This window comes from Anopheles coluzzii, chromosome 2 (assembly GCF_943734685.1).
Source record: "Anopheles coluzzii chromosome 2, AcolN3, whole genome shotgun sequence".
NCBI lineage: Eukaryota > Metazoa > Arthropoda > Insecta > Diptera > Culicidae > Anopheles > Anopheles coluzzii.
In genome coordinates, this window is record NC_064670.1 from 80,789,885 (window position 1) to 80,803,404 (window position 13,520).

The 13,520-nt window shown below is 43.6% G+C and overlaps 1 protein-coding gene across 1 annotated transcript; it reads right to left on the reverse strand.

Annotated features, from left to right (window-relative positions):
• Positions 1–1,651: 1,651 nt before the first annotated feature.
• Positions 1,652–2,651, reverse strand: LOC125908395 (uncharacterized). Its single transcript, XM_049611123.1, has 2 exons — positions 2,159–2,651; positions 1,652–2,064 (listed from the first exon to the last, which is right to left on the reverse strand). The coding sequence occupies exons 1-2, from the start codon at positions 2,649–2,651 to the stop codon at positions 1,652–1,654; spliced, it is 906 nt and encodes a 301-aa protein (XP_049467080.1).
• Between the last annotated feature and the right edge of the window lie 10,869 nt (positions 2,652–13,520).

Below are 13,520 nucleotides of genomic sequence, written 5' to 3' on the forward strand. Positions count from 1 at the left end.
TTGGAAAAAAAGATATATATCCAAGGTGAAACAGAAACAGACATTAACAAAACTACCATTCATGGCAATATAATCCTAAACAAAACTTTGAAAAGGAAATCAGAAATATAAAAAAATATCTTCTTCTTCTTCTTCTTTTTGGCTCAACAAACGTTGTTGGTCAAGGCCTGCCTGTACCGCTTGTGGGGTTGGCTTTCAATGACTTTTGGATTACCCCCCATAGCAGGATAGTCAGTCCTACGTATGGCGCCACGGTCTATTTGGGGCTTGAACCCATGGCGGGCATGTTGTTAAGTCGTACGAGTTGACGACTGTACCATGAGACCGGCAAATATAAACCCGTTTATTTTCACTCATGGCAGCAAAATTGAGGAAAAATGTGGCATTGGTATTTACATAAAACCACATAACAAACGAAATCAATACATCGCTACAAAATTCAAACTAAAAACTACGGTACCAATTGCGTCAGTTGAAATCACAGCTATTGAAAAAGCTTTAGAGATAGCGATAACAAACAAAATAAAAAACCCAGTGCTATATACAGGCGGTCCCCGAGATACACGGTTAATGGGGACCGAAAACAGGCGCAAAATACCGCGTATCTCGAATTTCCGCGTAAGTCGAATATCGTAATTTTCAGCCAAAATATCACTAATCTTCGTGTAATTTTGCAGGTAGGGGGTGGTTTTAGACACCAAATAAATTATTTGATATGTTTCCACTGAATTGAACATTTTTAAACCTTTTGAAATGGTATTTTACATTCGATCAATACGGAAATTATTTGGTCAATGGATTTGTCACATCAGTACAATTTGCTCAAAGAACTGTCAAATTTGAAAAACCGCGTATCTCCAAATCCGCGTATAAGAGGTACCGTGTATCTCGGGAACCGCCTGTACAGACAGCCAAACAGCATGTAATATCATATAAAATTGCCAAGAAAAGCAGTACATTGATGAAACAATTTACAGCATTTTGGAAAAAAGCGGTAAAAGTCAAAATACCATAACAAACAAATTAAGCATAAGTGATGCAAACAACACGATACAAGAAAAAATGGTAAGACAAGCAAAAGAATGGTACCAAACAGAATGCACGCAGAAAGGGAAAAACTTGAGGAATTTCACTAGACACTAGACCCTGGTACTGAGAGATCCCACTAACACCAGAGGAGATAAAAACAACAAATAAAATCCTAACAGGGCATCCACACGTCCAAATACTGCCTATCTTTTATGAAAAAAGAGGAAGAGGGAAATTGTTTGATATGCCAGACACCAGAAACGGACCGCCACATAATATTCCACTGCCTGAAATATAATAACATAAGATCAGCATACCCTTAAGTAACATGGGATACTTTCAAAACGAATTGGAAAGAAAGGAGTGGTAGAACGATAAAACAAATTACAATTTATGAAAGAGGCAAAACTCAAATATATCCTTTCTCGTCAAAGAAGAAGAAGAAAAAACAGGGTCAAGTGCGGTCAAGACGGATCAGCTGTTTGAGAATAGGCGCCATCGAAAAAGTTAGCGACAGTAGCAAAAGATAAAGCAGAAAGGACAGTCCAATTTTTTTTTGGTTTGTAAATTTCAATATTTATTGCACTTCAACAACAGTTAACACAGATTTTAGCGGCCGACTTCAGTCACCCCACGTAGTATTGCCGATCGAGGTTGAATTGGCCACGCCAGGCGATCGTGCCAGCATGCTCAACGACCCAGCAGCAGCAGGTGAGTGCGAGAAGCTCATCGGTGCCGGTGACAGCATGGGGGCCAGGTGTGGCATTGGCTCTACGTTTTCTTCCCCCTCCATCAAGCTGGTATCGGATGGCAGCGGTTTGATCGGTTCCACCATCCGTTGCTGGTGCAGGCGTGTTCTTTGCTTTTTCAACACCACCGATGACCTGTTGGGGACTTTATTTTTCGCGAGGCTAAGCTTCGCCGTCTCGGTTCGATTTACGCCCGCATCCGGACTGTTTAGCTCCCGTAGCAACAAGGGTTTCGCGTGCATCTTGCTATTGGTCGGTGTGGCCAGCTTGCGCTTCAGCCAGAACCCTGATTTGATGGCCGATGCCGTTACCAACGGTGTCGGCGATGCTTTTAGCGCCGAACCACCGCCGGTCACTAGCCGCGACCGATTGCTGCTCACGTTGGAGGAGCATTTGACCATCAAAATCGGCGACCCGGTTCGAGGTGCGCCCGACCGTCGACACACCCAGCACGCCATTCGCCTTCTTCCGTGCGCTCGATTGTTGATGCTTACTCTCCTCCCGCTGCATCCACTGCTCTTCGATCAGCTCCTCCTCCGGCGTACCGTACACGGTGAACTTACGCCCATGCTTTTCCTCCTCCATCAGCTTGCCGCGCCGGTTGTTGTAGCGCGTCGGGTCGTTCGATTTGTACTCGAGCGCCAACATCCGGTCCCATATCTCCTGCCGCTGCAGCACCATCTGGAAGATCTGGTCATTCTCGCCGTAAAATTGCTTCAAACTGTCCAGCTCGCGCTCGTGCAGCTTCAGCATATCCTCGTTGACGTCCTGCAAGAGGAACGTGGTGAACCAGGCACGCTCGTCCTCCGACTTCATGCACCGTTCCCACCATTCGACGATGTCGTGCCGGGTACGCTCCACGAACGATTTCATGTTTAGCCTGGTTAGGAGGTTAGCCTGCCACAGCCGCTCCAGCTTGCGGCGCGTATCGTCAATGTCAATGTCAATTTTACTTCAAGCATTCGTATCTCCTCGTGCAGCATGCGCAGCCCGTGCATGTTTTTGCACGACGGTGGGAGCTTGCGAGCGTTCAGCAGCCGCTGTTGCTCCTTCGTGATGGGGATCGTTTCAAGGCAGCTCACCAGCTTCTTCGTTTCTCGCCGCTGATAGAAAATGTCCTCCTGGCGCAGCATTTTTTCCGCTATCAGATGGTCCAGGTAGGAGCGGAACTCGACCAGTTTGCGCTCCTTTGGCAGTGGGTCCTTCGACAGTGTCTGTGGTTCTCTGCTAAGCTCTAGATGGGGGTAGGACGGGATGAAAAAAGAGATTAAACACAAATTGAGACAATTGGGGCACACACAAAATCCCGACCTTCACACAGCGTTTCCATCTCGAGCAGATACTCGTCAATGATTTCGTGTCGCTGGCTTAGCTTTTGCTCCATCTCATCGAGGCTCGCGTCCAGTGCGGAAAGCTGGTCGAACAGCGGACGGGATTCGATCCCTGCCGGCAAACCCAGCTGCTGCTTGGCCAGCAGGCGCAGCAAATCCAGCGCCTCCTGCCTCAGCTCGGCTATTTAGGCCACGAAACGCTCCCGGCGCTGGTTGCTCTCCTGGTACAGTTCCTCGAAAAATGCCGTCATGTGGTCCGGCTGCTGCTTGGCATAGGCCATACATAGGTTGGTGTCGAACATTTCGTCTTACAGATCGCGCATACGATTGAAACCAGCGGTACAGATGGTCTGCATTTGGTGGTGTATCTTTTAGAATGGATCGTCATCAATGGCGTTTGAGGATAAATCCATGATGTTTGGCTTTGCTTTGTTCATACACCCCAGGGCAGCGACGGGTACCCAACGTATCAACAGCTGCTCTGTTTAAATGTCGCATCACAATGGCTGTCAAAACGGGCCAAAATAAGCAACATAAAATTAATGATTAAAGAGCTTTTTAACACCAATTCTAGGAAAGTAAGAGTGTTAAATTGGTTTAAACATTTTTGTACATATTTACAAAGACAAAAACATTTTCTGATCCGTATTCGCGCTGCCGAACATAGGAACACAGCCTGCCGAAAATAGGAACCAACTGCCGAAAATAGAATCAAAATGAATGTTTGCATTTTTACGAATATTTGTGAAAAAGGGGTTTGAATCGGCAAATAAAAAATAGCGTTACATACTATGATCATTTATCAACCAGAATAACATCACTTTCATGAAAAATAATAAAATAATTTTATGTGTGAGCAGTTTTTGTGAAACTACTGGACTAGCCTGCCGAAAACTGGTACAGTTACCCTATTACACCAAAAGACAAACTTATACTAACGCTAAGGTTTTTGGCTTCTTGTGATAGCTTCAAAAGGAATGTCGGTGGATCGCTGAGGTGAGCTGATGGGTCGTACTGGTAGCGCGTTGTCTTCCAACTAAAAACGAAAAGAACGTAACTAAAATAGTTCTATCTTACGATAATTCTTTGGGCAAGGCATTTGGTATGACGGAATACTCAATACTACCTTTGAGTGGTATGCACGCAGGTGGTACTCCGAAACGTACCTTCAATACGCGACATTCGAGTGCACAAGGTATAATTGAGAACACACTAGGCATACATTCCAGTCGTTTTCGAGAGTCTGAAGGTCCTATCCAGTTAGAATCAGAGGAAGTCGAAGTGATAGTACTTGCCACAGTCTACTTACACAATTTTCCTTGGAAACTACACTCTGCTAAAAAAAATATATGCCTCCAAAGAGTACAGACCGAGAAATATATGGTCGCATTGTGTTTGGAACTTGGCGATCATATATAGGGGCTGCTGGTTTGACCAGACTTCCTAAGATTCGGGTAAGATCCTCCCAGGAAGCGATATGCGCATGAGATTTACAGATTATGTTTTTCGGTACAACGCAACCGGTAAGTTGCCAGGGGACGATCCATTCTACGCTTTAACCCACGACGTTTATGTTTCAAAGGCGTCTAAGTAGACCTCAACAGTGCTACAGATCCGCAAAACATGTATGTGGTATGTGTTATACGAGCTCGGCTTGATTTCGCTTCTTGCTAGAGCGCAGTAAAACCTAAACCGCAGTATAACGATGACAGATAGTCAGAACTCATAGGCCGCGGGGCCATGGGGTTTCTCAACGCTCATTTTCTCAAGCATTCAAGAGTGCTTTGGAGAAACCTACGTTCTCAAAATTTGTCGAATCGACGCAAAATTGGTTGGAGAATCTTTGAGAATCTTTGAGAAAGTTGACGATGCAATGATCGGCTAACTGAAATATAGGCAATTGTGCTATTTGTTTTTGTTTTTTCTATTTCTATTTGTTTTTCGGTGATCGCTTTGAAAAATGCCCGTCAAACATTGCAAGGGTTGCGAGTAGTATCATGTGCTTGAAATCTTGAGGTATTTTAAATAATCTTTATGTTTTATTCATAAATTATGTTTTTGTGGTGTTATTCGTCGAAAAGATCTGTACATCAATTTTTGTGGATTTATACAATGTAAAAAGTCAAAATTCAGGTGTTTAGTATGCTACAATTTGCACTGTTATACCTGCTCTCAGGACGCTATAATTATAACTCCCGTCAAACATTGCGAGGGTTGCAAGTAGTTTCGTCTGGTCGAAATCTTATGATATTTGAAATAATCTTTGTTTTTTCATTAATTTTTGTTGTTGTTAGTCGATAAGATTACCATTTCAAATTTTGTGTTTTTTTTTCAAAATAAAATGTCAATATTCAGGTGTTTAGTATGCTACAAATCGCACTGTTATACCTACTCTCAGGGTGCTATAATTATAACTGCTAAAAATATCCCGCCATGCATGGTAGTGAACTGATTTTTCAGGCTGTAGAATGACCGGTTGGCAGCCAGCATCCTTGCGCGCAACTCAACTTCCATGCTGTTGTCGTTGCAGACCTTTGACCCATGAATAATCAAAATTATATATTATCTGTCTGTCTGTCTGTGTCAGTGTGACAATATGGACAATATGGACGGTAGGTTGGAGATCGTGGGTGCCTTTGGAAGGTTTCACTCCGCGCCAAAAAATAATACTTAGAGGAACGACGGACTTGTAGTTCGTTGAGTTTATGTAATCTTAATACCTACGATGCCGATTAACGTTATCGATGTGTGTATGTTGGTACACTTTTAAACTAGGAGGCGATGTGAGATTTCACCGCAAAAATAATCCATCCGTCCAAAACGATCCATCGTTGGCAGAATCTAAATTTAGTACTTTTTCTTCCAACGGCAACCGGTATACTTCATAAGATTTCTGCAAAGGCATGTGTAGGTTTCTACGGCCTATTCCGTCTATTGGAATGTATTAAATGAGGGAGCAGTACTCCCGAGCAAAAGCCTTAAAAAAGGCTAGCACTCCGAAGCAAACTACCGCCTAGCTAACTACGGAATTGCCAAAGAGGTCTTGTCACCCTTAATAAGAATCAAACTTCCCAATAAGAGCACTGCTCACCGAAAACTTGGAGAAAGAACTATGTTTGGTACACTGGAATTCTAACTCTATTTATTTGTGATATCTGGGGTGTTCTTATCAGGAGCCTACGTGCTCCGTTGCGATACACACATTTTCTTCTTTAATTCTCGTTGCGTTTATACTATTCCAACTGGATTCTAGTTTAAATGGGATTTCTGTCTAAAAAAAAAATTGATGTCATGCGTGTTGCCAATGCATGGGCGTTATGAATTAATTGCCTAACTTAAGGGTGTGTTCTGCCTATCTCAAAATTGAATAGCATGCATGATAAATTTAAATATCAATTATTGGTGAGCGTGCACCATATCGATACGCACCGTAAGAGAGTATGTAAAAACGTGGAACACATCTAACAGCACGAGTAACAAATCCAATCGCAAAGCTGAGGGTCAGCTGCGGCGTTGCGTCCGTGTACGATTCCACGTTTGGCAATGATATATTGTTGATGATGTATATGACTTGACTCTGCTATTATATTAAAAATATGTATTATATAAATATTACAACATATCGAAAGGTGGACCTCGATACAAAATAAATTTCTTTCCGACCCTTCAACAGCTCATGGCACATATCTGCCGCATGCTCACTTCTTGGCTAGCGCAATACAACTTCTACAAGTGCCTGCTGCTTCTTTTCGCATTCAAACGTCAGATAGCGCTTCTTCAGCGCCGACTCTATTTCTATATTGCTATCGTAGGCCACATACAACTGATTGCGCAAATGCTGCATTCCAACAGACATCTTTTTGCATTTTTGTTCCAGCAGCCGTCAAAGAAAACGAGACCACTCGGTATGCCGCCGTAGCTTCTGGCTTAGATAATTATTTGCCTACGTCCGATAAACCAAATGCTTGTTAGCGATGAGCTTCATATTCACACAGCAGGCACTCTTCGTGCAATTGCACTCGATAAGCGTTGATGCCCTTGTATGTTCAAACGGCCTACTCCGTCTCGTGGACTGTATTGTGGGGAAGCGGTATTCGCGACCAAAGGCCTTGAAACAGGCTAGCACCCCGATATCAAACGGCCCCCTCCGTCTCGTGGACTGTATTGTGGGGAAGCGGTGTTCCCGACCAAAGGCCTTGAAACAGGCTAGCACCCCGAAGCTAACTACGGAATTTACGTAAAGGGTCTTGCCGCTCTTAAGGAGAATCGAACTTTGCATTAAGAACATTACTCACCGAACACTTTAAGTAAAAACTTAGTAAATTTCACTTGAATTCTAATTTCATTTATGTGTTATTTCTGGGGAATTTCTTCTCAGGAGCCTACGTGCTCCGTTAGCGATACATACATTTTCTTCTTCAATTCTCGTTGCGTAGGCACCATTCCTACTGGATTCTAGTTTAAATGGGATTTCTGTCCAATCGTTGTTTTACCTATGCGTAGACGTTAGTTAGTTAGTTAAACGTATATTTGTACTTTGATTTCCTTTACAAATTTTCCAAGTTTTACAAGATGCAGCACGTATGTTTTACAGGTTATTTTTCTTATACGTCCTATTTTGGGGCTTCACTTTCTTGCTGTATTTTGATACACTGTAGTAGCTTGTTCTATTAATAAAACTGAGAGTTTTACCTTAACCTAATTATCCTATGCGTAGCTGTTATTAAATCATTGTCTAACTTAAGGGTGTGTTCTGCCTATCTCAAAATCCAACAGTCCTGTTTGCCTCTTACCAGATCCTGGGCTGCCGTTCCTGGATTGCCAGCAGCCGGGGTACAAAATAGCTAGCGCAAACCTTCGTCGGGAGAGATTTTATCACAAGCTAGCCCAGCTTCAAGCTAGTATTTAACGGTTTCGTCACACGGTATCCCCGGTGCTGAAGGGCTGTTTGATCGTACGGCATGAAAATGCACACATATGCCGCTTACCCCATAGCTAATCACCGGTCATATGGATTGTTCGTCGAATAGACCTTCCATATAGAGTTACTCTTCATCAACACCAAAATATTCTCGTCGGTATATCCGTGGCTACTACATTTACTACCACCGCCCATTAAAATAATATATAATTAATTAGTGAATAAAATAACCTTATAAATGAACACAGTCCAACATTATGACTGCCGGCCTGACGTCACGGTTTTTCTAGTGCCCAACGGAACAAAAGTAGAAAGCCTTGAGCAAAATAATCGTTTTTCTCCCTCTATCCTCTATACCGCGCTTGCTTGCACTCATGCGCGAGCGCTCGAGTATATTCTCTCAGAACTGAGTTTTTGCAGTTCAACCCATGCAGTGAGAATGTATGTGTTAATGTAGCGAAATTTGTCTCTGTATCTCATTCCTCCACCCGCAAAAACCCACATTCACTCTACGCGCACTACTAAAATTTTGGCGCGCTCGCTACGTACAACACAATACAAAAGGTCGTTTTAACCGCGCGCATTGATCAAAGTCGCGATGGTTCAATCGGAACGCCGACACTCCAAGACAGAGATTTTGATGTGAAAGAAAAAGTTTTTCGGACCAAATCGACAACATACACGCGACGACACACATCGTCATATCGACCGCCGCCGATGGAAGTGATGATCTAAAAATAGAGCTGTGGGCGAGTGAGGGGGGGGGGGGGCGTAGAACAGAGAACGTAAGCGTGAGTGAGTCGTCGCGTGTGTGAACTCATATTTTTGCTCTTTCCTGGAACCCACATGTTCTACATTTTTCTGAATTAAAGCATTCAAAGTAGAACAGGAAGTAGAAGACTACTTCATATTCTATTTTTCTTACTACTTCGCAGCATTTTGAATCGCTTGAGGAATATGAACGAGAGGGATAAGAAAAAACACAGAGAAGAGCGCTGCATATTCCCTCAAACATTCTTACAGCAGCAGGCAATTTGCGAGACCATGAAATCGAGAGAGTGAGCCTCATCGCGAACGAAAGTCGATAAAATTTATCCGATCGGTTAATATGCTCGAATCCACCGTTGGAATTTGTTTTCCACCGGTGGATAATTTTCTCCACCGGTGGATAATTTCTCCACTGGTGGATAACTCTTTCCGATTCGAGTAGCCATTGGTTTTGCATATCTGTCAATCAAACTTTTGTTTATATTTAGAAGTGTTGTTTTGCGGAATGAATAACATAGTTAATTTGGCTTATTTACGGACCATCTTGTGAAGAATCCTCACCAGAAGTGGCCTTGTTCAGTTGTGGCAGTACCGACTGTAGGCCTGTTCAAACAATCCGGGTAAAGTGTAAAACGGGTTGTTGGCTGATCAAGTCTAGATGAATCAAAATCGTATGAACTGGAGGACGAGGAATCCTTTCTGAACTTGCCGCCTTCGCTGACGCTTGTCCTGTGCCATATACCATGTGCGTCCATCAACTCCAGCCACCGCGAACGTTGGATCCGTGAACGTCCGTATTTTACGCCCTCGTGCAAAAATATATTGAAACAACGCGGTACACTAATTCCGTGCAATAAGGAGTGTCCGAAACCGCTCACGGTCGCCATCGCCAGTCCATTATCCTGGCCTTAATGGTTGAAGCCTCCAAGTCATCTGGCCATTTAAATTTAAACCTACTACGCCCCCTCCGCAATGGCGGATTTAACGGTAAGCAGACTGAGTGGCCGCGGGAGGTCCCGTGGATATCAAGTCCAGCATATATTGTGTGTACAGTAGTCTCATCCCGGGCCTCCGTGAACGATAGAGGCTCCACGGACGAAGGGACTCAAAGACTACAAGGGGCCCATGTAAGAGGGATCCCGACCAACATCCCCAACTCCCCCAAGAAAAAAATTAAAGTGTATTTGTTTCAAAACCAAGTGATGAAATCCACTCCCCACCACCTTCCGCACAACACCTGGGTCGTTCGTTTCCATGCGTTTAACATGGCCTGTCCACTGAAGCCTGGCGAGCTTGATACGACAATGAGTGTGCTTCCACACATACGATGATAATTTCGTCAGATTTTATAAAAATAAAATAACTACGTTAAAATTGTAATCTATGTGATTCAGTATAGATGCTTTTCAAGTGTACATATTCGTTTAAATGGATGAACAAAAAAAGTTCATTGGGTGACGCGTTTGTCACGAGGCGTGGAACTTAGCGATGTGTGAGTCAATCAGAGCATTCTCGGGCTGTATCCATCCATCCAACGGACATGAGTTGCTTACACTTTCTTGTACTAAGTGAACCTACTGGTCTCCTCAATCTCGTTGTATGTACGTGTCGGAACCGAATCTAACATGCCATAAGGCCATAACAAAACATATTAAACCATAACATAAGGTTGGACAAATAAGAAGGATTAGCAGAAAAGGATTTCTTTTGTTGGTTTCTTATTTCTTAGCTTAAACTATAATAAACTAGATACCTGTTATAAACCAAAAATTATGTGTTTTGATAGTTTATAATAAACAGGTAAATTTATATTTTCTAAAAAAGAATATTTTAGCTAAATCGAGTGATAAAACATCTCAAATACCTCAAACAACGATAAAATATCCTTTTGTGCGAGCTGTTAAACATGGATTTTAATATTATTTAGTTTTCCACTGTTATATCAACTGGGGTGGAGCAGTAGATATGGCTATCCGACTGAAATGGTTTTTTTTATATGAAGTTTTCAACTGCATATCCCACTGCTCGACTTTTTCACCACGTTGCTATGGTGGCCATCACCATTCCACTCCACTGCCAAACCGATCGGTTAGCGTAGATTCTGATTGAGAAAACGCAATTGGATAACATTGGAATTTTGCTAACCGATCGGCTAAATTATCCACTCCGTTATCGACTTTCGTTCGCGATGAGGCCCAGTATATTTTAACGCTCGCGAATAAGTGCAAGCAAGTGCGGTATAGAAGATAAAAGCAAGACAGCCGAGTTTTTGTTTGCTAGGTCCAAATTGGCCGGTCTTATAGTACAGTCGTCAACTCGTACGACTTAACAACATGCCCATCATGGGTTCAAGCCCCGAATGGACCGTGCCGCCATACGTAGGACTGATTATCCTGCTATGGGGGGGTTATCCATAAGTCACTGAAAGCCAACCCCACAAGTAGTTGTACAAGGCAGGCCTTGACCGACAACGGTTGTTGAGCCAAAGAAGAAGAGAAGAAGGTCCAAAATGTATCATTGGGGAGCGTGGTTTTCTTTCTACACAGTTTTTGCACTCACACAATTACACATGTGTGAATAAGTAAGTTCTCTTTTAGCCAGCACGTAACGCCAAGCACTTTATGTGCGTCAACAGTCAGCACTTCAGGTGCTCCACCGAATTAGTTGTCAGCACTTTATGTGCAGCAACACCGGCAGCAACAACGAGCGACATCGACTAAAACACCAGGCGACAACCGTAACTCCAGTTATGCATACGTATGCGAATTGGACAATCGCACAGATCACAGCCGAATCATCATAATTCATTTTTCCTTACATCCCATTCCTTCGCAATAGTTGTTAATCGATAAATAAATCACTCTCGTTCTAACCATACATCATACCCGCTGCGCAAAACGACGGAAGAAATCATGACATTCGGAGAATTTTCTCATGCCTTCTTTTTCCTTCCAACGGCAAATTTGTCAAGCAGCTCGTCGAGCTACCCGTCCCTGACTCCGCCTCATACCCCTCGCCTGAGCGCGCTGTCGAAGGTTTGGATGTGTTGGTGCATCAGACGGCCAATCGCTGTCAGCCGTCGTCCGTGCTTTTTCCCTCCATAGCGCTATCACTTTCTCGCGTGTGGTCTATACTCGCGAGCTGTTGTGGCGCTTAAAAAAGCCGTTAACAAACATTACGGCGATGAAGTTGCATTTTCACAAATCAAACCAAAAAAGGGCAATGAGTTCAAACGCTGCAATGTAAAATTGATTATGGAATCGATAGCTCACGCAGGAGGAACGCGCAGAGCCCTAATTTGCAATAACACGTTCAGCCCGGCGCTGATTTTCATCAACTTTCCTTTCCACCGGCATCAAATACGCAAGTTGATTGTAAAACCGGCATACTGGAAAGTCCACTGGCAGTCCCTGGGGCCTGCCATCGATCTGAACGTGCTAAGCATTAAGCATAACTTTGTTACCGTAAGCTTTTGCTTTCGTATGCTGTATATTACATAGATATCCTGAGCCATCTGCGCGTGGGTGTGAGCGTGCGTGTGTGTGCAACACTTTCGCCAAATTTGTTTACTTCCGGAATGTTATGATCCATTGGAAACGAAAGTGTTCATGAAAGGCGGAAAGACGAGTTGAGGCCCCTGTCAATGGGTAACTGATGACCGGGAGGAGAAGGTTGATCTACAGCTGTTAGAAGATTGAACAGTATACTTAAATTGCCGGTGGATGGGGGGGGGGGTGGTCATGGAACCCCTACGATCATCGGTCATAGGCCCTAAAATTGTTGTCGCCATGGGGGGACGGGAGGTGCAAATGGTTCTCCAGCCACGGAGCCCCAACGACCATCTTTCCGGGGGCCCTTGTCGCTAATACTCTGTCCACTTGTAGACATACGGCATACTACAGACTAGAAATCTTCGGCGACCGCCTAGTCCGCCTACCGTTAGATCCGCCGCTGGTTCATGACGGTGTTTTTTTATTGTGGAGGTGCATCCTTCCCCATGCCTGCAGCGTATGCATCGGGCAGAAGACAGTGTGGCAGTATGCAAACTGTCCGATGGATAGGAGCGGTCCCGCGGCACCGCCATATTTCCTTGCATTTGCATGCCCGTCGTGGGTTCAAACCGCGTATGAACCTTCCGCCGTAGCAAGGGCTGACTATCTGGCTATGTGGTATTCAAGCCCTGAAAAGACCTGCACAGTCGCGTAGACCGTAATGACAATAATAATAATAATAATAATAATAATAACAATGATAATAATAATAATAATAATAATAATAATAATAATAATAATAATAATAATAATAATAATAATAATAATAATAATAAGAACTTAGCATAACATTCCACACCCGGGGAAGAGTTTGTCTTGACTTTGTTGCTGCAATATCTACCGCTAACGCGCGACAAATCAACGGAATGCAATCGACCAAAACATGAACCTACCGAGCCGAACACATTCCAAGACATTGCCAGTCAATCTGCGTCATGATAATGACTCCAAGCCAACAAGCCACCATATTCTGGACGGACAGGTGCAGCACCATACGCACACCGTAATAAACAAATGCAGAATCCTTTTTTTATGATTTCAGTTCAAGTTTTGTTTCCACTTGCGTCCGCTAGCTGAATTGGAAAGAAATGTGCTACATATCACACGCACGTTTGCTTCGATCGTATGTCTTTTTAATATACCCAACAGCACGCACTCCCCACACCCCCCC

Bases quoted from the DNA above. Each gene is read 5' to 3' on its own strand.
- LOC125908395 (XM_049611123.1), bottom strand. From the start codon at position 2,651: ATGAAATCGTTCGTGGAGCGTACCCGGCACGACATCGTCGAATGGTGG. The intron at 2,065-2,158 runs GTGAGCAGCAAT...CCATCAAATCAG, and splicing joins TGGTCAAATGCTCCTCCAAC to GGTTCTGGCTGAAGCGCAAG.